We start from the raw sequence: 27020 nt of genomic DNA on the forward strand, positions 1-27020 counted from the left end.
TTTCCTTACATTACTGTATTTCATTAGATAGGTTTGTTCACTAATGAGCAGTGAAAATAAATAAAAATTTAGGTCTGGCAATTCACTGTCAACCAGACATTCTTTTGCATCTATTAAGATGCAGAGCATAGTTATGAACTTACCTGTTCAGTATAGCAGTTTAAATGCTTTACAGAAGAAAATGTCAAGAGAACTGATTTTTCCCTAGATGAACATATTTTGTTAGTCCCTCATTCGTTCTCCCTTATAAAAAGTATAACAAATAAAACCCTGGTAGAAAAACTAATTCAATTGAGTACATCAGGCTGTGATCAGAAGACAGATTTATTGATGCATGAGAGTAACAGCTTTATTTTGTTTCATAATTTCATCCATATGCCAAGTAACTATAAAAGGTGGTTTTATTCTTTAATTAGAGCTTCATCAGAGGCATTTTAATTGCAGCTGTGTTCATGAAAACAGTTGTTTGATATACTTTTAATCTTGCAAAAGAGAGAACTGCTGGTGTGTATTCATAACTGTAAACCTTGCTAACTAAGATATGGCACTGATACCTTGGCTCTGTAGAGGTGGTGACACAGCCAGAAGAGCAAAACAAGGATTAAAGTGAGTAGGATCTCTGCCAGCTGCAGAAGTTTTACCCAGCTGTGATGCTCCAGCCCACTGAAGACAGAAACTGGAATACTAAACAGTTTTCCACCAATTCCTTCAGAGCTCTAAGTCTACCATTCATCTTTTCAATTAGTAGAAACCTTAAAAGAATTTCTGTTAGATTTTGCAATACGTTATTGTCTAAATCACACATTCCAGAAAATTATATAGGGTCATCCATTTTACAACTAAATTGTGTAGAAATGGGAGAATGCTCCCTTGAGTTTATCTGATGAAAGGGAGGGTGCTTTTTGGTAGAGGTTACTCAGCATCAAATAGAAACTAGCTCGCATTTTGTATGCGCATTTGTCTTCTGCTGTCTCTCTAATTAATGCTGCTGTGCTGTGCTAGGCAAGAGGTGCAGGTACCTTTTGAAATGCTAATGCTCTGCTGGAATATTCTGGTTCTCTGTCAGCTCTGGAGAAGCTGCAGCAGAGGTCAGCAGCAAAAGGTTTAATAAAACTTCTGCCTCCCAGTGACTTACCCAGTTTCAGCCATACAGAGTCAACAGACTTCAAACAGCTGTCTGCTGTTCTCTGTCTTTTCTCCATTCCTTGCCATGTGGGCTCACACCACCTAAAATCATTGAGTGATACATTTTGTTCCTCTGCATAGTCCAGGTGTTTTCAGGATCCTCAATGCATTGTTTCTCTGCAAAATATTATATACCTTATCAGTGTAAGGGCTTGAAACTTGAAGGATTATATTAATATGTTTAAGGTACTCAAGCATATCTTCACCAAAAATAAAAATTATTTGCTCAGTGGCTGTTCCATGGGCAATCAGAGCCTAGGATAAGAAGCATATTCAGTAACTCTACAGAATCAACTTTCATTAATGGTGTTGTGATCAAATGTTTTGGCTTTTTCCTAAGGACTTATCTTCTGTATAGGTGTTCTTTAAATAAATGTTTATATGACAATTCACATTTCATGGCTTGTCATCTTACTTACAGCTAAGTGTAGAGGTGTGTCTTTTGCGGCCACAAAAGAGAATATCCACCTATAAAATGATATGTACATGACCATCAGAAAAGAAAATGCAGGCCCAAACAGGAGAAGCATAATCTGGACTTTTGAAAATCTGCAGATTTCCTTTGCTTGGAACAAGTTCCTTAGTAAGGGGATAAATCTCTTCTTATTGCACTCATGACTCTTTGTGTACAAAGGGCTCTAGAGGATTTTTGCGGCAAGCTACTTACTTCAGTTCTAGCCTTGAAAAAGCAAAAGGCTTCTTCAAGTTCAACCTCCCCTGCAAAAATGTTTTTCCCTGATTTTGTAAGTATGTAACAGATGTTAAACTTGGAACAGGTACTTAAGGTACTCTGGTGAGAGTAAATAAAGTAATGGAAGCAAGGAAATCCTAGTGAACATCTTTCACATGTAACTTCTTAACTGTTTGATTGTGCTTGACTTTTAAGTGTTCTTGGTGGTGTGAAAGTTCACAGAAAGGACACCTCAAGTTTAAATACTAGTCATTCAAACTGGCTTTTGAAATTGTATAGTTCAATTTTCAGGCCACACTGTAGACATTGTTAATAACTGTCTGATTAGGTGGAAAATTATAATATGCATGTTTCCAGCATTTCTGGGAAAGAAGAGGAATTGTTTATCTTGTCTTGGAAAAGTGTGTTGCCCTGTAGCAGCAACATCTAACTTGGGTGGCACTCCATGAAGCCCTGAGCCTGCTGTGGCTTCTAGTGCCACCTTTTTCAGACTGGTTTCTAAATCTGTTTGGGTAGTTTGTGACTGCTCTAAGCTTACTGCATTTTAGATCCCATCCTTTTGATTCTTCACGTGCAGTATAAAATGTTAATAAATAATTTACATTTCTTTAATGCAATGGCTGTTTTTATCAATTTTTTTTGAGGAAATTCTGCCATCTGTTGCTTCAACAAGAAGAGGGAAGACCGTTTTGGGGGTCCTGTCATCTTCTCAGTGAGTCAGATGCCCTCTCCTGTTAGAAGCTGCAGTGCTTATTCTCCCCCCTTTTTTCTCACTTTGAGTCCTAGAAGACTGGAGTCTGGCACTTCCAGACAAGTATTTATGCTTTGCTAGCATTCAAAATCATATGACTTGTGCTGAGGCACTGGAGCATTTTTTGCCACTGGGTTAATGTGCTGCTCTGAGCCATGCTGCCCTATGCAAGAATGAAAACTCACGGCTTAGCTCCTTTTTTTAAAATTCTTTTTGCCAAGGATCCAACAGCAAGGCATGGTGCTTGAGCCTGTGCAATGCTGAGTTGTGCTGAATAGCTTCAGCTTTAATTCACTCTAAGATCATATATTGCCATCAGCTGTCCTTTATTTTAAGAAATACTTCAGTCTATGGGTAATAAAAAGAAATACCGCAGGTACTTAGTAGCAGTCCCTGGGAGCTGCTTGTTCTGAACATACTCAGTTTATCATTAAGTACATATATTTACCTGAACACAGGAGGATGTTCAGCACTGTGGCAAACAAGAGAGTAGTTCTTAAATCTCAGAGCATGACTTAATTTAATACTGCATCAATTGCAACTGGAGAAAAATTCTCAAATTTTGTCTATTAAAAAGAAAAATGCAACAGTTGTAGTTATCATTAACACTCTTTTTGTCACACAAGGTTTTGAGGCAGGGTATAAGCTTTTTCAGATTTGTAGTGATAATGGAAGAAAGTTTGCTTTCCCTTCTGGAAGATGTCTCTCTGATGTGTGCTTTGCATAGCAGTTGGAGCTGAAGGTAATATGTTCTTCCATTTATTTTAGATACTATATTATTTGCAAGGTGACACTACATACCAGACAAGCATAAATGAATGCATTATTGCCTTCATATCTTCACACACTTTTATCTTTTCCTTTAAATTGTAGGCTTTCCAAATGAAATAATACGTATATGCTCTTTAACACTAAGCTCTTTAAAAAGTAAGGAAAAAAGAGGCTGTTTTTCAAGATTGCCTAATATTTGAAGTAGTTTTAACCACATAACTACCTGACTAATATGCAGATAGCTAACAGTCTGTGCAAAGAATTTAGGTTATCTGTGTGTAGCTTGATGTATGCATATATTTGCTTTCTTCTTTAAATTGGTGTTTACATTGTACACCCTCCATTTTTTAATTTTTTTTTTTTTAAGTCTTATTAAATCATGTCTGGATTTATTGTAGTGTGCGAAATGATGTTCTGGAATTGTTTTGTGTGAGCAATTGCAAAATGGACATTAGGGTTTTGTTAAGGGTTTGAAGAGGATGTGGGAAATAGTTGGGGTGTTTTGTTTGATTTTTTTTCACTCCAAATTCATACAGAACTGTCACATCATTGTCAGAGCCATCCTACTGCAAACATTGTATAGTGATAAGGGAGGTTTTGGGGATCAAAACAGCAGTAATGAGCACCATGGAGTCAGAAAAAGTAACTGTCTTCAAGAGAGTCTTGCTTGGGAAGTAGAGGATGGACAAGCTAAGAACTGAGGTTTTCTGGGGGTTTTAGTTGATAATAATAAGTTCATATTATAGTTATCATAGCTTATGATAATAATAAGTTAAGGAATTATTTGTGGCATCTGTTCAAGATTGATCAAACCAAAATTCTTTTCTATGGCCAGTTTGAATTCATTAATTCCATTGGTATTTTAGTCTTGGGCTTCTGAGCTGCAGGCATGACCCTTTCTTGTGACAACCTTGCAGGTATTTATAGATTGAATAGACATTAACTCTGAATATATCTCACTATCTGACATTTCTCCTTTACCCAGAAACTCACCTCTGTGCCACTACTTGGAGCATCTGAATATGCTGCCCTGAGACAATGTATAAAAGGTGCCTGCTTGTGCTGTACACGTCTCTGAGAGTAAAAAAGGCACTTTGATCTTTGCAGCAGATAATGGTATACTTTTGACAGATTGAATCAGACTTAACACCCTTCTAATGAGAACAGCCCTCACTTACTCTTCCTGTCAAGACATCAGGAGGGCACGCTGAAAGTGCACCTTAACAGCTAGCAAACACAGAGTTGAGAGTACTAATTTCTGTTTGTTAGAGTTTTATTGTTATACTGTGATTTTAATGCTTATCCTGTAATAGTGCTAGAGAGTTTTATCTTCTATATTCCCAAGTACTAGATGCTTACAAAAGTCAGAGTTGACTTTGCTTCTGCAGCATTTTATCATCACTGATTTATTTTCCACAGGAATGTAGCTTGTTTGTGCCTGTTACTCCAGGGTAAAAGACATCCATTTTGAAATGTATTTTTACTAGTGAAGAAAAAACATAGGGAACCCACTCCATACCCTCAGATGATACAGCTGGGGGACACAGTTTGTCTGCATGAGACTATTTTCTGTGCTGCAGCTGTAGGAATCAAAAGGTATGGAGATACTGCCTTTAGATGCTCATGACTCTGATGTTAACATTTGTTTAAAAAAGGTTAATTGCATACAATTATGTGCCAAAGGAGCTACATCACAAGAAAAGTCAATAGTACTAGGAAACTGTAACTTTGAATTAATGATAGAGCTGAGCAGTTATGACCAAGCATTTTATTTAAGAAGGCAGCATGGATCTTTTAGTATAAACTTCTACATTGTATTAGTTTTGTGGGGGTTTTTGTGTTTTGTTTTTTTCTCTTTTTCATAACTGTGAGAAAACGCATATTTAACACTTCACATTGAATTCTTTAAGTGAGTGAATAAAAAAGAAAATATTCTGGTGTTTTAAATTTAACACACTTCATTAGTGTTGAATATTTAAAAACAATGTTGCTGTGTCTATTAGATGTATTACTTCAAGGCAAAAGGCACAATTTTGCTTGTTTAGCATAAGAACCTCAGAGTTTAAATAGCTTCTATTTATTTTGTAATCTGTCAGTGGTAAGAATCAATTGCTGCTTTCTGGTACTGGCGACTAAAAATTTATTGGGATATCTGGAAACTGTGTCAAACTTGCTGGAATCTCTTTTCCACCCCTGCTTTCCAGCCCAGCATCCTGGGAGTTCATAAAACTCAGTCAACATTCAGCCTTTATCCAATTTGTATAAATCATCTACTGGGATCCATCTCCAAACTGCTGAGAAATAGTGTTTTTTCTTCACAGTCTAGCTAAACCTTTAAAGGTTGCATATGGAAACTATAGGGGTTTTATTTTTTTAAAAAGTTACTTGTTACATAGATAAAGATAAGTAGTCTGGTATGGGGAAGCGCCTTTGGATCCTTATCTGAAAGTAATCCTGGCCCTCCTGACTTCATACTCATTTTAGATGGATGCAGTATGATTCTAAAATAGACGAGGAACAAAAAAGGCAAGTCCAAACAACATAAAGCACACACCTAAACCCAAACAAAATAAACCCTTCAACACCCAAAAACCCAAAAGAGATTGAAAAGCGTAAGAAAAACTCCATTTGGTCCAAGCTTCTGAAGATTTTTTGTTGCCCAGTGCCTGGTGTTATACTTCTTGACAGCTCTAAAAAAGAGTTGGTAGACTAGACTGATCTCACATGAATTTTATACTTTCAGTCTCATTAGGATTAGGGATTTGGCTCACTCCTGGTAAATGTCAATATAAAGCAGCAGAGAATCAAGCCAGCTGAGCTGGTCATGACCTTATATGCATAGTGATAATTAATAGCAAATGAGACTGATAAAATATGGTTCTGAAATGCGGTAGACTGTATCATCTGGACTGTTTAGGAATTAAAATTTCAAATTGCACTAGGAATTAAAGACATATTTTTCCATCATGGGCAAAAAGTTAAACTCCTTCACTAAAGGATGTGTGTCAGATATGTCACTGAAAGATGACATCTTCAGTACTTCAGTACAGTTATGCATCAGAATGAGAATTATTCATGAATTTGAATTCAGAGGGCAGGAAAACATGGGTTAGACTAATACAATACCTGGTTTTAATCTGTACTTTAAGTAAGGGCAGCTGTTTTAACTTTTACAGAGAGGCCTTTCTTATTATTTTTCTCCTGGCATAATTATTCCACTAAAATAGAAACAAGCTTGATGATGATTCTCCCGAGCTTGTTCTCCTGCATTGAAGTCTATATTCAGGAGTAAATAGAAAACTATATGAAAGCAAGCAAGTGAAACCTCAATTATTACAAAATATTCTTGTGTTACTTTAGTATGAAGGGTTTTTTTCCCCTTCATATACCTCTCTCTCATCTATTTCCTCTATTTCTATACCAGTGCTAATCTCTGAGGTTAGTCAGTCAGGAAGAATTCTTCACAAAATGAACTTTGTTCACTTGAGTTAATTGGAAAGAGCCTTGACTCAAATCTGCTCACCTGGATCAGACAATTTGTTCCACAGAACTCAAAAAGGGCTGTGTCAGTGCAGCCTTTGACTCTGTACTGAATGTTGCCTTACTTTTGTTGGTTTGCATAGTCAATGAGCTACAAAAAGTAGCCATCTTCTCTCTGAAGATAAAACAGACTTTTTTTTTCATGTCTGTGAGGCTGACAGTGGAGTTGCAATTTACTTTTTTTTTTTTTTTTTTTTTAATCAGGCATGACTTTCTGAACTTTCCTTGTTTCTGGTGTTTCTAAAAGGGAAGGAAAAATGAAGAAAGAATTCTCTTCATGATCATTAATGGGAGGCCTAGACATCTCAAAATTTTGAAGTCTCTAGTCACAATTCCTTGTTCCCTTTAGTCACCAGAAGTTTCTGTAGTGTCTCCAAGTGAGTAATTTAGAGAGGGTATGTTGAAAATGGACACAGAGCTTCCTTGCAGAGGAGATGTGTTCAGGAAGCACAGCCAGAAGCTTCAGCAGAGCCCATGGGAGGTACAAGTGAAATGCCTGTTCCTTCTGCTTGGAAAAATTCAGACTAATTTTTTGATTGGAAATTGTTTTATTCTGGATGAGAACAAAAGCTGTGAATGAGCACTCGATCCTTAAAAGAAATACTGTTTTGGCTGTTTTTTCTCCCATTTATGTCTCTTGAAGCATGCAAGAGAAATAGTTGATTATTTAAAAGCACTGTGATTTGTAGCTGCTCTAGAAGAAAAAAAAAAAAAAAAAAAAAAACAAACCAAAACCAAACAACAGCACCAAAAATCCTTTTGGAAAGCTGGCTTTCCATGACAACTGGCTGCTGTTTTTCATGCCCAACCTACTGGAACACCTCCAAGGTTTGCATTCAGGGCCACCACTAAAACGCCTAGAATGAGTTTACTTTTAATGGCTCTGCTTCAATCAAGAGAAAATAATGATAAAATAACAAATTGAAAGAGAATATCTGCAGGTTTTAGGCTTGTCATATTCAGCAAATATTTCATTAAGAAACTGATGGAAAGGTAAAAAAAAATAGTATTTAAATTTTAACTTTTAAAAATGTGGGGTTTTTTGTACATTGGAAAAGTCAGTCTTCACAATGAAGGAGCAAACCTAATTTTCTATTCAGTTTTGAACCATACTGATGGAGGAATACGAAACAGAGCACTGAAGCATTTGCATTTCTGCTACTTGATTCCTGTGTCCTCAGTCAAACCCAGTGCAGCAGGGACTGCTCTTCTGGCTGCAGTGAGTGTTGGACCATCACTTTTAGAGGGATTATTTTTTAGAATATATCATTTTATAACAACCTTAGTAATAGTGGAGAGGAATTTGAAATGCTGTAGTTGCACATGATGTGACTCACAGGAAACTTACTTACAGCTTCTACTGGAGAAGCTTTCAGTTTTCAAAGAAAATGGTGGCCAGTGACCACACCTCTCCTTTGAAATCTTTGCATGGACACAGAACATAAGATTTTTATGTGTTTTACTGAAATGAGGAGTTTCTAGACCCTGCAGTGTTCTTCTGAAATCATGTGGCAGAAAAAAATATGTCCCAATATACTGTCCTCAATTCTTTGTAACACAGTTTAAGCTGGAAACGAATTTGTTGATGAGCTCTCATGCCCCTTGTAGCATGTGGTAGCCACAGAGTTAAATTAATTAAATTCACAACTTTACTTTCAAAACTCAGTGCAGCCTTGTGTGTTGAAACAGTGGAAACACTCTCACCTATCAGCTACTTCTTAAAACTCAAAGAATTGTTCAAGATGGAAAGTTATGTTGAGTATTTGGGGGGGCATTGTGGACTTTTCCAAAATATTATCTTACACTGTTCTTGCTATACACAGGGGAAGTTTTGTTAGGAACTTGACACAAATTTATACAATAATTTTTTTAATTGCATTCCACAATTAAAAAATCTACATGTGGCAAGTTAAGATAAATATGCAAAAATTATTTCCATGTGCTTTGCAGCAATACTACTATACAAATGGTAGTTAGGAGTTGAAATTAAGTTAATGGGAGTTAAAACTCACTTAGTATTTAGCTTCCATATTTTGAGAGTGTTTTTAATAATCAAGAAGACTAGAAATGAGATGACATCACTGAGAACTAAAATACAAGTCCTTGAAACATTTATGGCATACCAGCTGTCCAAGAAGCATCATCATCTTCTGACAAATTATGTCCTCCGAGGTTTGTTGTACAGCACTCTGACATGCTATTTCAAACACTTTGCTGACAGAATGATACATTTGAAAGATATTTGAAAGTTGTCTTTCTAGGACCAGGCAAATGCAAGTCTTACTGACCTGGAGAGATATATAAGCAATATGCAGGTCCCTCAGCAAAAGGACAATAGATTGTCCAGTTTTACATTTTGTTTGTTACCTTATTTTGTATCACATCAGCTTGTTTTAATATGCTTTTAAGGAAGTCATATTCCTTTTAGAAGATGAATGCTTGTACTCCTCAGTACACTTGATAAAATAAATATTAAATACAGTAAGATGGATTAATTTTTAATTTCACTGCTCATTGCTTTCCTTTCAGCTTTTTGCCTGATTACATCAGTGGTGATTTTGATTCCATTCAACCTGAAGTCAAGGAGTACTACAAGGTCAAGGTAAATGAAATCCCTTTGAGATTTTGTGTGATAGATCATTGTAAGATCCAAGCCATTAGTGCTGTTGGTCATGAAGCGATTCTGTGCCCATTTATTCCTTTGAGGCTTCAGTTGTAAACACCTGAGAAACTCAGAAGTTGTACTTTATGTCACTGTACTAATGCTTAAACACAGGAGGTTCAGTTTTCATAGTATCAGGTGAAAAAAATAGATCATATGTTGGTAGAAATTACAATATCTAGAAACTAGGATAAAACTTCCTGAAAAATCTGTGACTTCTTTTTCATGGTGACATACAAAGAAATAAAGATTGACTTACCATGATTCCCACCTGGTGTGTATCCACATACTTCCTAGAGAGAGTTTCTCAGGGTGCTATATGTAGGATACAACTTTACCTTTTTAAAGGAAAGCTGCAGATAGAGAAATCTGTCTCTTTCCTCACCCACCGAAGCATTGAATTACAGTCAACTACTTCTGCTGCACTGGTGGAGTGCCCTCCTTAATGAGGTATTGGATAAATTCCTGTCTGTGTTAATTTATTTCCAGTGAGCAGCATAAATGTAAATTCACTTTTCTCAGGTCTTAGGGCTTAAAGTTCTGCCTTTACCTGACTTTTTGGTATTTAACATAAATACCTTTGGTATTTAACACTTCACCTGCCTCCTTGTTTATGCTTTCATGATGATCACAGTTCTTTACTCTGGTATCTTGGACAGCAGGCTTCTGCAAATTCAGAGTTTGCCTTGACAGACCAGCTTACCTTTGCAGCAGGCTGCACCTGCAAGAGGATTAAGTATTTTATCCTTCTGAGGTAGTTGACTTAGTCTGCTTCTAATTCATGTGTAAGGACGAAATTTGCCTAAACTCTTCCCTGGTGGATTTAGGATTAAATTATTAAAATACAAGGTTTCATACTGTGAGAGGAGGTCTGGAGGAGTGCATAAAGTGGGATTTTAATCTCTCTCTGGGCACTGTTTTATTTCCATATTCTACCTCCTTTTTTAGAATGGAGAAATGTGTAATGCTTTTCATGTCTAGGAGAACTGCTCAAAAAAAATGTTCAGGAACCTAAATTACAGCTTGGGAATAAATGAATTCAAGAAGTATTTGGAAAACAGTCCTAGGCACATGGTGTGACTCTCAGGAATGATGCTGTGCAGGGCTGGGAGTTGGACTCATTAGTCCTTGTGGGTCCCTTCCAACTCAGCTTCTTCTGTGAGTCTGTAAAAGGGGAAGTGGCAAAATGCACTACTCTGGGCAAGCCCCAGCACCAACACAGGCTGGGGATGAGCAGATGGAGAGCAGCCTTGGGAGAAGGATTGGGGGTGCAGGTGGATGAGAGGCTGGACATGACCCAGCCATGGGCACTCACAGCCCAGAGAGACAAACGTGTCCTGGGCTGCCTCCAAAGCAGGGTGAGGGAGGAGATTCTGTCCCTCTGCTCCTCTTTGGTGAGACCCCACCTGCAGTGCTGCATCCAGCTCTGGGATTCCAGCACAGGAGGGACATGGAGCTGTGGGAGTGAGCCCAGAAGAGGACACAAAGATGCTTAGGGCTGAAGGGATCAGGAGGTGAGGAAAGACCCTTGGGATAGGTCAGCCTGGAAAATAGAACACCTTGGAATGACCTAATTGCAGCCCTTCAGTACCCAAAGGGAGCATAAAAGCATTGCAGCAGATCTCTCATTGGGGTAGAAATGAGCCAAAATGCAGACTCTTATTCAACAACGTGAAAAGGGTCCTGGTTTATTCTTTTTACAGATTAGACTCCAACTAATCACAGACTTTAAATGCAGCAAATTCCCACCATAGGTTTCCTTTGCAGACTCTGAAGGCAGATTAATTCTTGCTGGAATACGACTGTATTTTCCTTCCCACCTCTGACCACAAGCTTTTGTCTGGCTCGACTCTGACTGCATACGCCCACTGCAGGGTCTAACTGCAGACCCAGACTGACCTCACAGCAGATTCCTTGCTACAGCAAGTCTCTCCCCTATTCAGTCACTCCTCCAGTCCTTTTGATACATTCCTTCACTTCCTTTTTCCTCAGAGCTCCTCCAGGTCCTCTGCCTCTAACCTCCCTTGAGCAGTCAACCCACCCCTTTTATCACGCTTATCTTTATAAGTCACAGCTGTGACCCATTAAGGGCCAAGCTATTCTTTATAATTAGTACAACTGTGACTTATCAAGGGCAAGGTCACCTGTAATCTCTCCTTCTACACCTACAAAAAGAAAGATGAGACAGGTTGCCTAGAGAAGTTGTGTTTGCACCACCCCTGGCAGTGTCCAAGATCAGGTTGAATGGGACTCTGAGCAACCTGGCCTAGTGGAAGGTGTCCCTGCCCATGACAGGGGTTTAGAACTTGATGTTCTTTAAGGTCTCTTCTAACCTGAACCATTCTATGATTCTGCAATTAACAGTTATATGAACAGCATGCTGGTAGGTAGTTAAGTCCTACCAAAGAATGCAAGTTAGGGGCCATTCAATAGAGAGAGGGGACATGGAAGAGGTAGGAGGTAGGTAGGTAATACAGTAGGTATTACCCTGTTTCACAGGGATTACTTTTCTGGCATCCTTTTTGTCTGCTTAGTTGCATCTTACTACTGATGAGCACTTTACATCTTCTCTATGAACACATAGTGAATCATTCTGCTTCATACAGAGGTAATAATACATCTGTGCAAGGACTGAGCTGATAGGCTGTAAAGGAAGAAGTAATTCATCAGGATTTTAAAGGTATAATCCAGCCCACAGAATCCTTGCCTGAGGTCTTCATACAAGACTGAGGAAAATGCAGATAGACTTTAGAATTTTAAGTTTGCGTGTACATGGTAGAAAAAATATTTGCATTTTTAAATTAATTTCCCCTAGTCAGAAAATTAGAATGGGTGAGTGTCTAAGGAGATCTTGAGTGACAAATGTAAGAAAGCACAGAAATTGGAGAGAGGGGTATATTTCTTCTCTTGTAAAGCATCTTGTTCATTAAAGCACCCTCTGTAGTCCAGACAATTTCCAAAGTAACTGTCTTTTGGAAATGCTGTATTTGTGTTCATGACCCAAAAAATATTAGGGCTACTTAAAACAGGCTGTGGAAGACCTTCAGGTGAGTTTATCAGTGTAATACCATTGACTTTAATGAAGCATCATGTTGCCAATTAGGGTTACTTCCCATATCATCCTTCCTTACCCACATGCAGATCACACCCAGAGACAAAGTAAGCCACTATCATTAGATAATATTGCTGTATTGTTTCAAGTATTCTCTTTTATCAGTTATTTTTATAATTTTATAAAAGCTACCTGTGTTGACAGAAGTTAATACACTGTGACATTTTTTACCTATCTGAAGATATTGTGCCATTGCTTAAGAATTACTTTTTCATAGTAAAGTTTATGGATGTTAATTATTGAGCAATAAAACATAACCATATGCAAGTGTTTGTGTCAAAGACAGCCCAGTGTAGTGCTGGGTAAGTAGTGGGGTATATTAAACTCAGTGCATGAAACTAATGGCTGTGGGAAGTATTGTTCACAGCAGATGTGTCATCATCACAGCACAGTAACAGCCTGACTCTTCATCACACCAGCTTCAAGCCAGGACATTGCTTTGAAGGTTTTCTACCTCCTTTAAGTGATGAAAGCAAGAAGATTTTTGTCACTACAGGAAGACATGGCATACAGAAAGCCAAGGGGTTTTACTGAATGGGGTATATTTAAGCCAGTTGTTCTGGTGTTTTTATTTGAGAAGGGATTATACTACAAATGTTTCCATTTTCCCTTTAGGAGGACAATTACTATTGTATTGGGGAACCTTATTTAAGTAAAGTTCATAAGCATGAAGCAGAAAAATCCACTTTATCTCTGTTAGGTGTAGTATGCAGTAGTAAAGAGATCTAAAGGCAAAAGTTTTGTTTGGAAAGTAACTGTGTAACAGACTTCTCAGTGGGATGTGTAAGTGAAGAGTTAGGCATTCCTTTTGGGAGAGAATAAGTAAGTGTGTATCAGAGGTTATTCAGCTTTACATTTATTTTCTGTGATCTTGGTTTTGCCTCATTGACTTGTCAAGGATGTACTTGTTTATTAAAATATTAGAGATTATTTCCCCCATTTTTTGGAGTTAAATAATGTTAAGACTGGGTAAAACTGCACCACAGCTGAAAATGAAATGTCATGTTTAAAATTTCTTTTTAAAATCATATTGCACTATAAATGAAGGATAAAGAATAGCAATTTAGTATTATTTATTCTGTATATTTTCTGTCATTATTAAAATAGAAAGTGGGAAGAAGTACTTTCATGATAAATATGCATGTTCATGTGATCTCATAATAGATGCACTGCCATTCTTTCTCTGTACAGTCTGAAGTGCATTGCAAATGACACTGCACAAAGCAGGGAGGATTTGTGGTGATATTTCCGCCATTGCAGTTTCATCTTTTTCTTACTTTAGCTGAATGTTTCTATTATTGAAACCTTTTAAACATTGCTTTGAAGTTAAAGCAGCCATCTGTATTGTTATGCCTCAAACAAGGTTCTGTTTCTGAAGTCTTAAGTCCAAAGACATTATCTAAAATTACACTAAATCTGTATTTTATGCCTGGAAGCAGAAGGTTGAATCCAATGCTCTTTGAAATCCAGGCAATGCTATTTATTAAAAATCTGGTTTAGCTTTCCTGGCAAACATCTTGTGCCTTGAAAGGCTGCTGTAGAGTTAGTAGGCTCTACTTCAGATCTGTAATTAAATGCTGTGAACTTACTTACAAATCCACTTATTTTCTATTCTTTTTCTTTTTAAGGCCATAGAGCTGCTTATTTTGCAGGCAGTTCTGCAGCTGTAGCACTTTCCTATTTTCATTTACAGGGCTAATGGTTATCAGGGCTGTAAAAAGGTTTAATAGGTAGGGTGTGGGTATTGTATTTTTGTTCTATGATGATGCACCTACAATTAGATTTACAAAATATATTGGTAACACTGATGTAGTGCTTTTATATTTCTCTAGCTTATAAACTTTCTGGATAAACTTCATGTTTTACACCATGTTCCCTGCTTGCTTTCTAAGGCCAAACTTCTTAATAATTTTATGAAATCATTGTTAATTGATTTACCTCAGCTCTATTACTATAATTTAAAACAAAGAAAACCATTACGTGTTTATGTGACTGTTTTAATTTATTTTTTTATCCCTGAATGTTACATTTTCTTCTAATACTAATTTTTAGTACAAAATAAGACTTCAGATATTAAAATGCTTGACTCATTAAAGCATTCTCGTTAGACTGAAGAGTTTTCTATGAAAAACATGGTTCATTTTGTGGCCTGATTCCTTTGTGAAATGTTTTATAGTTTCAGAAGGAACTCTAAAATTTGTGCAAGTGGATCTGAAACAATTTAGTCGTGCTGTTGGACTGGCTACTTCTGCTTGACATTCAGTACTTAAGCTTCCAAACAATCCCTTGTTTAATATGTTCTGCTGGTGACATCTTTGACATGTATAAAAACTGCTATGACTACCTCAGCTCTGCTTCTGATGTGTTGAGGGTGCTTTGAGCCACCTGGATTTAGATGCAAGTTGTAGTTTTTTTTCTACTGATGTAAATTTATTTAAAGAGCCTTTTGGCTTAAAATAGATAGAGGTTCATTAAGGCAAAACAATTTATAAATCTGCTATGGTCCTGCTATGAATAGTTCAAACTGTATATGACTGTATATGCAATTTAGGGTTTTAGACTGGAAGCTTTCTGTATGCATTAGTCATGTAATTATTCAACAGGAGCTTTCACAAATTATTCCATTCTTGAATAGTATGTCATAGGTCTTGTCAGGATTGTGTTTCCAAGTGACTTGTCTAGCTGACTCTGGTTATGTGGATTTCTTATTCATGCTAAATGAAAGTAGCAATATCTCAATGTTCCGGATATGTCATAAATTTGTAAGAGATTCTGTGCTTGGTGGCACCTTTTGTAAAGGTGAACATGACAGACAGTCACACCAGGTCACATCAAAGGTTCATTCAGCTGGGCCAGAACAGAATACTGTTGAAAGCAAAAGTATGCACAGTGGGGCTTCTTTGATACACTTTTTCATTGCTCTCTAATGTATTACTTAAAGTTTTCCTACATCGGAGGTGGTATCTTTGTGTAATAGCTTCACAGATTGATTTAATTTTCCCCAAAATTAGTCTACTCCCTTTTGTTCACATTACATTAATGAGAATGCAAGTATTCACAAAAAAAAACCAAAAAAAACCAAACAAAAAACAAAACGAAGAAAAACCAACAACAAAAAAAAACCCCACTACCCTTGGTAATGTGTTCCCTAGTTTGTTTTCAGTTAAGAAAAATCTGTCTTTTGGATGGTTTATTGGCTTTGAGCTTTACTTTTTGAAATACATTTGATATTTATATCTATAAATATCTATATAAATATATATAACTATATCTATTTATATTTGAGTCTCCTGAATTCTTCTTTTATGATAGAGTGGATAAATATGCATGAACCACCTTTTCAGTGCTATTCTACTTGTATTGGAATGATTGTGCCTAGTGAATGGTATTCCCCTAGGTATGTGGGGGTGTGTGCACAGCCAGTCAGTGAAGTATGGCATATGACATCAAATCTACAGCCTAAAATTATGTACAGCCTGTATAAATGTTTAATGTCCTGCTCAGTTAATATATGAAAAATGTCTGAAATGTCCCATTGAAAAGAATCTTTCTAAAGCAAAGGATTTCAGGACTCTGAGCTTGCACTGTGCTGTCCTTCATGCCTTTAAAAAACAACCCCCAAAAAATCTCTGTCAGGTTCTAGATCACTGTTTAGGCTTTCATTAAGGTGGCAGCTCCCAAAAAACTGTATCTGTTTAAATGCAGATGAGCTTTGGGAGGAGAGGGTGGGGAAGTCAACACAAATTCAATTTTTCAGGTCTGCATGTTTCTAAGTAATGTGTATTCTTTCTATTTGAGTTGCACATCATTCCTTTTGCACCTGAAGAAACAGGCAAATCCTACTTCTGTAGTAAGATCAATGTAATATCATTGAGATTCTGAGAGTTTTGAGGTCAGTGAGAGCTACTACATATGTTTATTAGAGCCTGAGTCAGTCCTTAATTTACCTAGGAGGTTTGAGAATTGAATTTGGCCAAATTCTCATTCCTTAAAAAAAGTATTACTCTATTTTCCGTTGCAGTGTTTTGCAGTTTTAAATTTAGCTTATGAAGACAGCATATAGAAATTAAGAGATCAAACTTTTATTAGAGATGGTTTATCTTTCTTTTGCTTAGGTTTGAAATGACAGTTTCCATGTTACGAGTTGCTCACTTTCTTCTTGCAAGTGCTTTAGCTGAAGCTCAACTGCTTGATGGTAGAATATGCAAGAAAACAGTGCACCATATACAAAAATGATGGTGGTGGTATTTTAGTCTTGCATCCAATTTCAGTTTAATATTATGTTGCAGTATAAGATTTATTTCTCCCTTCCATTGGTTATGGCCCGAGGAAGGGAAAGGGTAGAATCTATATTGCATTAGACATTTGAGTTACTTTCAAGAGTTTTAAAAAATTTAATCTGGTGTTAATCTCTGAAAGAAGTTATTACTCTGATCTGTCAGCCTGTGATGGAGAAAATAACAGAAAAGTTTAAAAAATAGAAATGCATTGAATTAACTTCATTTCCAGTGCAAGGAACAAAAAAGGTATTTTAAACAATGACAGCTTAATCTGGAGAAGGAAATTGAACAGTTATTTTGTGATTAAGCCTCTTCACACAAAAAAGACAACTTTGATATGGTACTAGAGGCTGAAGACTCAGATTATAGGTAATTTTAGGTGTAAATTTATACACCCATCTTTTTTTTCTTTTTTTTTTTTTAATTTTATTTTTTAGAGAATTTAAGATAAAATTTTTCCCAGAGTACAGGGCTCAGTGCCTCTATCTATGGACTCCTAATTAGAACAGACTCCAGCAAAGCTGCAGAACCCACAGCCTCATGGCTCATCAAATGTTGCTGCAAACTCAATTTCAGTCCAAATGTCCTATGGGATTTATAAGCTTGATTCTGTTGTGTGGCAGCTCTCGAGCCAGCCAAAGCAGAAGTCTGGCCAGAAACAGGTACTCAAACATGATCATTAACCAAGAAAAGAGATCCCTAAAATCCTGATGTTACTATTTTTAAATATTTAAAGCAGCAGCCTGTGCAGATGATTCTATTGTGTCTCTTGTCAAAGAGCAGTCAGCACTCATTTCAGAAGCAGAGTGAAAAGATACAATCTGTTGCTCATTTTGAAGTAGGAAGGTTTGCAGGTGGTGCAAGTGGGCTGAAGGAGGAGGAGGATGAGCCCTTTGAGGGACCTGTTGTGAGCGCGCTGAGCCCTTGCTTTAAAAGGAGGGTATGGGCTTCTCAAGATCATTCTCCTTCACTTCCAGACTCCAGAGGCAAACTCACCAAGGCCACCATAGCCTTTGGTTCTTTATCTTTGATGCAACTATGAACTTTAAAAGGTACAATAAACTGGGACACGTGGCCCGGGAATAGCATGTATAACTTTCCGTAAAATTGTCCTTGAGGTGCTTGTACTTCACATATAGAAATCCAGTTACAAAACCTCAAAGATGACAGTCCAGATGGAATAAGATTGCATTTGTTCTGTTTGTGTTCACATAGATAGATGAGTGCTCTACCAGCCACCAAGTGGAAAAGAGGGAAAATTGTGTATTCTCCAAGCAGAGAAGTTAAATGTTTTGTAGCTTTACAGTGAGACAGGGAATGAGCTAAAGCTACCAAATTTGCACTTGCCTGTTCATCAAGCCATGGAAGTGTGAAGTTGTTTATAAACCAAGAGTGAGGTAGAGTCCCACAGGAAAATTCAAGTGCGACCTCTGGAGCTCAGGTAGTTATTTTTGCTCATTGAATTTTGAGTTGGCCAAAATCATGCAAAATACAAGGTCTATTTTTGTAGCTCCACTGAGTGCAAGATGGTAAAAGTTACATTCAGATATACCAGGAAGAAACTTAATTAAGATGTAATTTTTGAAAAAAGATACTAGTGGCAGAGAAATACCATTACAGGGGGTGGAGGGGAATGAAAGAACTCCAGTTCTGGCAGCTTTAATTACAGCTGGACAGGGAAATTTCTGCAAATTAGAGTATTTCTCATCCTTAGCCTTTCTTTGTACTTTCTCCTTTTATTTTTCTGACTGTAATATACTTTTGAACCCTTGCTGTTTTCCTGTTCATAAGCAAGCTCATTTGACGCTTTGTTTTGCTGTTTCAATTCTGCTGTTTCCCTTGAGTGCTCAGCAGAGTCCAGCAAACAAGTCTTGGACGAAGGTTTGATAAGCTGATGTGTAGGAAAATCAGCTGAAATCTGGTGAGTCTTAAGACCGAGTTATTTTGCACTCTGGTTTGCTGTTGGATTCTCTTCAGTTGAAGAAGTCTCTGATAAAAAGTTCTGTAAGTGAAATAGATTTGGAGCTATAATTAGAATTGGAAACAGTCCCATATGTGATGACATGAGTTAAGAGAGAAAAATGAAATGTTGGAGAGAGGAAAATGAGGAATAAAAACTGAGGAAAAAAAGTAGAGACTCTCTAAAAAGTTAGGAAGGTAAGCATTTTAAGAGAGAAAAATAAAGGTGGGAGCAGAGAGCAGGAAAGAGAACTGGATGGAAATAGAAAAATTTCCCAGACACATCAGCAAATTAAATGTGCTGTCACTTTTTTGCTGTTGTGAAAAAGTGACTGGGATAAAAAGCATACACACAAACACCATATATTTGTAATCTAAAAGTAACATTTTAAGTTTATTAGGTAGGAGTACAGAGTGGTTGGTTCTGGTTTTCTTTGTTTTGGTTTGGTTTTTAAAATATTTTTTACTTTATTTTAATTTAAAATAGGACTTTAAGTATGTTTATTCCATCTTTGACTAAGCTTTCATGGGAGAGTCATCTGTGAAGAATAAAAAATCCTACAAAGAACTAAAAATATTACAAACAATGAACATTTGAATGCATTTACAGTAAATTTAAATGTGTTAAAACTATTTTGCCCAAATTCTACAGTGGGTCCTGTGGTAATGTATAATTTGTACAAACAATTGTCAATCTGATTGAAACAACTAATTCAGTTAAAAAAAAAAAAATTTGATAATAACCCTTTGAGTAAGGAATTGTCAGCTCACAAGAAGCTGCTGGTTAACATTACCAGAACTCAGTTAGCCTGTTAAGCCTTTGGGACTTTAGGTTATGTTTCCTAGTGGAAATATTAACAGTTACAGTAGTGGAGCACACTCAAGCCTCAGAGCATGTTCTATAGCCTGTGTTTTGCAATTTTTTTGGAGCAAGTAAATGTACTCATGAATAGCTAACATACCTGCAGAAGTGCATTTCTGATCTGGCACCAACAGCTTTCACAGATGAACGTGGGGAAGGTCTCTTTTCCTCAATTATATTTTATTCTTGTTATCTTGAGCTCATCCCAGACTGGAAGTGGGCCATATGGGAGGAGGAAGCCGTGAAGAGCACACCTCAACTTCTGTTACACTCTCCCACTCATAAGATCAAACGAGGGAGTTGAGGAGGTCTGTTGCTCCTTTAGGTGTTTTTCCTTAAGAGCTCCATTGAGATTCCAAAAGAGCTGTGACTCCACCAGGCTTGAGCAAGGTCTGCAGGGCAGGGTGTTGCAGGGGACATTGTTCTCAACAACAGTAAAATCAATTCACACATATTCCAGCTTAAAAATATGTTTGATTTTTACCTTGGACAGGACTGGGGAGAAGTTTCCAAATATTTTTTGCAATTTTTTGAGTGTTTGGACAAGCCAGCTCCTCCCCAGGCAGTTATGGATTCAAGCACGTGCTTTTCCTTTATTTACTGAGGTTCTACATGCTTCAGTCCTTGTGCCACACTCATTGGACTGCCCTGACTGTGGTTTGCAGCCCTGGGCTGCACTCAGTGACTGCCAAAGAGCCATTCCCACGATCCAGGAACAGTTAGAAGCAGTCCAGCCAAAAGAGACAGCCTTCCCCTCCAGTTTTACCATTTCTATGGATTTTTGCGTACCTGAAATGCAAATAGCTGATTGTGGCCAGACTCAGTTTCTTTCCCTTTGCTCTCCTTCTGTATAAGAGCACCCCTCTGGCTGTGAACCTTCAGAGTTTCAGTGCCTTAAATGCAAAACAGCCTTCTTGATTCACTGGAAAGTCCTTACAAACACTTTTTCATCCAACATAATTGTTTTGTTCCAATTGACTGCAGTTTGTGATGAGCTGTTGATTGTAGTCCTTAGCATTGGGCTTCCAAATAAAGTGTAATGCCATGCAGCAGTGTCCTGGTGTGAAGTGCTGTTCCCATCCAGGTCAATGCCTGTTCTCTGATTGTGACAGGATTTTCGGGATGGGCTCTCCCCAAGCCAGCCATATGCAGAGAGAAAGCCAAAAGCCACAGTAAGATCTCAGTTCACCTCTTAGAGCTAATAAAAGGAGGTAATTGATAAATTTTCAGTTGATTTAGGTGAAATTATTTAAGACAGATTTATGACAAATGGTGAGGCTTTCAGGATTTTGTACACAGAAATAAATAGATTACATGGCACTAAGAGAGAAAACCAGTGATTCTCCAGTGGTTGTGTCCTCCAGTACAGAATACAGGATAGCTCTGTGTAATCTTTGATGTGTCAGTGCTATGTCTGAATGCCTTGCAGACCTGAAGTTTGAGCAGATTCATAGGTAGAGAATGAAAGTGATGTGAGAGAGAGAGAATAATTGCATTTGACATTTTTTGACAAGTTCTTCTTGAACTTGGTTCTATGTAGTGTGAAAAATGTAAGTGTGGGTTGACAGTTTATAGATGCTTTGGGATAACCCAGAACTCCCTTTAGCAGGAGGAAAGTGTAGTGGACTAGTTAGATTTGGGAATGAAATAGTATGAAAAGTTTAGGATCCCTTAGGGAGCACTATTTATCACTTATGTGATGTACTTTTAGTGGCAAACTAAACTCAAGTTGTTTTGAAGGGTTAGGGTAAATCTGATATGGTTTGATAAATTCTGGGAAAGTTTGTTAAGATGAGCTGTACCTGTATCATATAACTGGTGTTTACACTGCCTCTATTTTAGTTAAATTCACTTTTAAAGAAGTTGCACAAAAGGTACTGTAAGGTCTAAGGCTTTCCAATTCTGTTATCTGTTAATAGATTGACTATGTCTTTTCACTATGGGCTATCCCACTCTCCTATCTTCTTTTTTCATCATTACTTCCAATGATTCACTAGTTTAAAATAATGGCTCCTGAGCCTTCTTGCTGAGAGTTTTGACTGAGGTATGAATAAAGTAAGATCATTATAGTTGGACAGAAAATCTGAATTAAAACATGACAGAAGAGCCAGACTTTGAAATTTCACCCTCAAAAATGCATTCATTGAATGTATTTGTGTAATAATGAGTGGAGCAGTACACAGACATGCTTTCCAAATGTGTCCCATCCTTGAAAATCATATTGATGAGGCTATGAAACCCCAGACATTTCAACATCAAATTATGTGCCTGAGTGTAGGGAGCCCAACTTTGGTCTTTGATGATTCAGTGGAAGGGTGTTTAGGATACAGTTAATTAGGACTGCAGGCAGCAAGTGTGATGAGACAGGAGGTCTCTTCCAGTTGCTGTGTTGGCAGATAAGACAGTTGTTGAAGTCTTCTTGTCAGACACTTGTGTGAGCATCTGATTTAGAAACATACAGTGCCATCTACCTACTTTTCAGCAGTTAATAGATATTTAGCAACTACCTTTTGTATTACTATCACAAATTTAAAACAACAAACCTGATTTGAAAGATAATACCACAGGTTTTGCATTTCACTAAAATTATACATTTCTTTTGAAAAGTAGACCTAATTGAAATTAATAAATTCAATTTCTTAATAAATTTCTCAATTTAGTTAAAATCATACAAAGTAAATAAAAAAGCTTTTTAAAATATGAACTGCTGAAAATTAGTGGGAACAGACAGAGCTGGCCACCTTACTAGTTCAGTATTTGAATCTAGAGTAAGCTAAAGATGCTTATGATAGGGGGTTTCTGTAGAGTCAAAGATTTTATTATTATTATTTTATTGTAGCCATTTAACTTCAGTTCAATGCTTAGATTTTTTAAAAAAGTAAAATGGTTTCTTTTTTCTTTCAATGTATGAATAAAAATTAGTTATGAGATGATGATAAAGTACAGAAGGGCCTTATGATGAGAAGTGATCAACATTATCCCTAGCTCCTGAGTTCAACCAGTAAATCAGTTGATTTTTAAAAGCAAAATGTGGTAGATAAGCATATTTTGTCTCTGTAGGATATAAAATTGCTTTATTTAGTAAAAAGTGAAGACACAAACTGGAGGCTAAAACATGGAACAGGGGGAAATACAATAATATGTGGATTGGAATTGGATGAAGTCAGCAAGGAATAACCAAAATGTTTTGCTGACTATTGTACAAGAAACTTGGCAGCAAAATAGAAGTACTAAACCAATAATTATTGCTATGCAGGTAGATTTTTACATGTTTACTGGAAATATGGTGAAGTGGCAGGCAAGTATTAAATAGAAATACTACATTATTAAAAAGGAAAGAAGTTTAATGTGAAATTACTTTGTATGTTTATGATGAACTAAAAATAAGGTCATCTGGCTTGTACTCATGTTACTCATGAGGGGAGAAATGTAATTTAAATGGTAAAACCCAGGTATACATGATTGGTGGATGGCAGATAATATTTCAGCATGCAGTCTCTGAAGAAATGAGATTATGTGGTATTTTCAGTATTGTTCTGGTAGACAGTAAAACATTTCTGGTACACTTGGGGACCAAAGCAATTTCTGCATAGAATGATCAGAAGTTGACTTGTGAACTGTGGAGATGAACAGTAAGTCTGTGAGGTCTGTAGTGTACTTCAGTTTTGGGGGTTTATTTATAAATCTTATGTAACTGTATTTCAAAAGGAAAATACCTTGAGAAAATTGAAAACAGAAAGCTACCTGTAGAGGAGCTTTTGCACTAAACAAAGAGAAGGCAGATTTTCATCCCCTTTGTCTTAACAACTTCTACCTGGAACTGGTTTGTAAGCAAAAGGAAGACTTCAAATATTGCCATGTGAACTCCAAAAGGAGACTAAGTAGTGTGAAGCATGGAAGGAGGAAAAGGGATGGTGAGCAAAACTACGAGTGAATTAGAGCTCTCTTCTGTCATCCCCACATGTAACAACAGGAGCTTTTGTTACCTAGAGAATGCCGAAAGCCAAAGTCAAACTGGCTCATGAGGGCAGCAGGGTTATTGAAGACAGCACTCCATGTCAAAACAAAACCTGCTAAAGCTTTGAGCAAGAGGCAAGAGGAGAAGCTGGGGAAAAGCACTAGCTAATGGGACGAAGCATATGGAAGTGAAAATCACTGTTGTTACCAGACAGTGCCAGTTATACCCTGGACAATGAACCTGCTTGATCTCCTATTGCCATCCTACTTTGAACAGAAAAGCTGGGTCAGGAGCCTCAATATCCATATACCACACAGAGCTCAGGCTCACCGTCCATGTATGGGAGAAGATTGTCTTAATGATGCTGCAGATGTGTCATTTCATGGTTTGTCAGCAGCAGAAACAGAGGTGATCTCCTGATGAAGGAAAACTTCACAGGAAGCAGCAGGATTTCTCTCAGGGCCACTGTAGGTTTATGCCATCCCTGGAATACCACACACATCTCTGAAAACCCATCTCCAAAACACATGAACATGAGCCTGAAACAAGCTCAATAATACCTGCTAAAATGAGGAGGGAGCACAACAACCTGTTTTGTGAGAAAAGACTAGAAGAGGTTGTATCATTTAGCCTAATGAATTGAAGGTTAAATACATAAAGGGCTAAACACAAGGGAGAAGATTTTTTTTAAGTTTTCTTTTTAGATTCATTCAAATAAAATATTATCCAAAAATTATAGTTGGAGCAGAAGTGGTTTTAAATGGATGTGAGAATTAAATTTGTGAGAAGTATATCATGACATGCTTCCAGTGATGGCACTGGATTAAATTTGATGAGAAAGGACAATCCTACCTGTCTTAGATTTTAACTAAAATCTTTAACTTCTTTCAAAAATGGGAAATAGTGGTTGTGGCATTTTATTTTGATTCCACTTTCCATCTGAAAGCAGTTTGATTTAAAAAAATATATAAAATAAAAACTCCAAAAACTGAGAAGCATTATTCACCATTTTCTGAAAGAATGAAAAGATGCATAAAATTAATAAACTGACAAGAAGCATATTTAGACAGAGTCTTCTGGGATGGTAAATGTGTCATTTAAAAATAATAACAAAATTTTTTTCTGAGTTGAGCTCCTGCTGAGTACCTACTGAATAAAAAGCTTTCTTTTAGAAGATAGTTTTTCATTCTCCATTTTGCATGATCAGTTTAGGTGCTTCTGTAAACTTGATGAAACCAGCCTGACACTGAAGAAAGAATTCAGGCATATGGTTTTCAAGTTGTAACTCTAATCATTAGACATAAACAGCACAGGTGATTGTTTTGTTTGCTTCCTTTTTAAGCCTGTTTAATCTGCAATAATAAATAGTCTAGAAGCAACACTGGATTTTACAATCAATGGGCTGTTTTTCTTCTGCATGTTTTAATAGCCAGTTTAATGTGGCCTGATGTGATTTTCATCTGTTGTGGAAAGAGCTTGTATTTCATTTTAATGACTTTACTGGTAAATTTGACAATTGACAGACTAAATATTGTTTAAAAATATGGTATAAGGATGGGCCTAATTTGGATCTTGATACCAACATTCCTTCTTCAGTATTGGCATATTGAGTTGATTGTTGCTACTAATACTGTTCCAGGATTTTTTCCCCCCAAATCAGATAGGCCTCAAGAGAATCCAAAATAAAAAGCTCCTCTCCAAAGGAGAGTTTCACAGGGGCATTGTCCCAGTCTGGGGTTCCTCCTCTGCTCCGAGATCACCCCAGAGGGACACGAAGGTGGTTCAAAACCTGGTTTTCCCCGAAGCCGCCGAAGAGAGACTGCCGGAGACGGTTTTCTCTTTTTCCAAGGACAGTTTATTATTTCTTATCTCTGGGACACTTTGCCTGGCCAGCAGCGGTCTGCTTAGCCTGGCATCCATGGTGGAATCTGCCTGGTCAAGGCAGGGCTTATCTTATATAGTTAGTACTACGTATTACATGTTTACAAAATTTTACCAATACAATACAATTTTATTAAATGGTCCAGCCCTGACCCCAACCAATCCAAGAGGCCAATGTGTCACCCAACATGGATGACATGGAGAAGAAGGAGGAAAAGGTGTCCACCCCCCAAATTCTCCATCTTGGCCATGTGTCCCTTATCATAAACATTCAAGAAAACCTATTTATCTACGTTCTAACATTCTAATTTACACTCTACTCATCATTATTTTCTGTGTCTCTTCTCTCAATGTGGGCAGATTCTCCCAAGGAGCCAAATCCAGCCCCTGCAGCTCCTGGGCAGCACTCAGGGGTCTCTGAGGGGTCTGCCAGGGAGGTTTTTGCACCCCCAAAGGAGCCAGGGAAAAACCCTGGACTCCCACATCTCCCCCCTCTGTTTGCAGCAAAAAGACTTCCTTCACGGTTTTGTCCAGAGCCCTTTTCACAGCTTTGTTCAAGGTGTGCCGAGTGCATGGGATGATGCATGGCAAAGCAATGAGAATAGTAACAAGCTCCACTAATATATAAAAACCTACTTTCAAAATTTCTTTTTACAAAGGTAAAAGATCAAAAAGGTCAAACAGACCATCCAGGCACAATAACTGTGCTAGAACTCGGAAGGATGGTTTGTTTGAGACTACAATATAATTGCTATATACATTCTAATTCGGAGTAACATCCATTGTTTGGTTCTTTTTCACCCCTAAAACATCACATACAATTCCAAAATCTATTGTTGAACTAAAAATTTCTAATTCTTTTGGTTTGAAAACAGCCACAGGGAGAAATTGAACCCACACATGCCATCCATTCACAGGAGTTGTCACAACTCACATCACCCATGAAGGGATGCCCTCCAGAATGGACCATTCTTTCACTGTCAATCCCACCAGACATGTTGAAAATGGCTTTTTTGCCTGGAATGCCTCAAACAAATTGTTTCCAACCCCACTGTCCATGCTAAACTTTCCCAAACACTCTCCCTTGGCTGCATCACTGGTAAATCCTTTTTTTCACCTAATACAGTTGACAAAAAATAAGATACAACAGCATATAAACAATCATTTTTCACTGTCAGTCCTTAAGTCTTTTAAATCTTGTTTGAAGAGAAGTTCACATCCTTTTTCCTTGATGTCTGCCAACACTCCCCTTGGAATCTTGGCGGCTTGTTGTACTGGATCATTGTGAGGAGGGTCTCCTGCTAATTCTGCCATGGTGAGGTTAGCATGAGCACCACCTTGGTATTTCTTTCGCAGCTCCTTCAAAAC

General features: G+C 37.4%; 1 protein-coding gene across 3 annotated transcripts in view; it reads left to right on the top strand.

Annotated features, from left to right (window-relative positions):
* The window catches only part of TPK1 (thiamin pyrophosphokinase 1), a 305416-nt gene that overhangs the window by 130544 nt on the left and 147852 nt on the right, over positions 1-27020 (top strand). For all 3 annotated transcript variants that reach the window (XM_079300660.1, XM_079300661.1, XM_079300659.1), the window contains one exon: positions 9468-9540. In XM_079300660.1, coding sequence (XP_079156786.1) covers positions 9468-9540 — 73 coding nt within the window. The remainder of the gene's footprint in view (positions 1-9467; positions 9541-27020) is intronic.

The sequence above is a fragment of the Erithacus rubecula genome (genome assembly GCF_903797595.1).
Source record: "Erithacus rubecula genome assembly, chromosome: 3".
In the NCBI taxonomy this organism is placed as follows: domain Eukaryota; kingdom Metazoa; phylum Chordata; class Aves; order Passeriformes; family Muscicapidae; genus Erithacus; species Erithacus rubecula.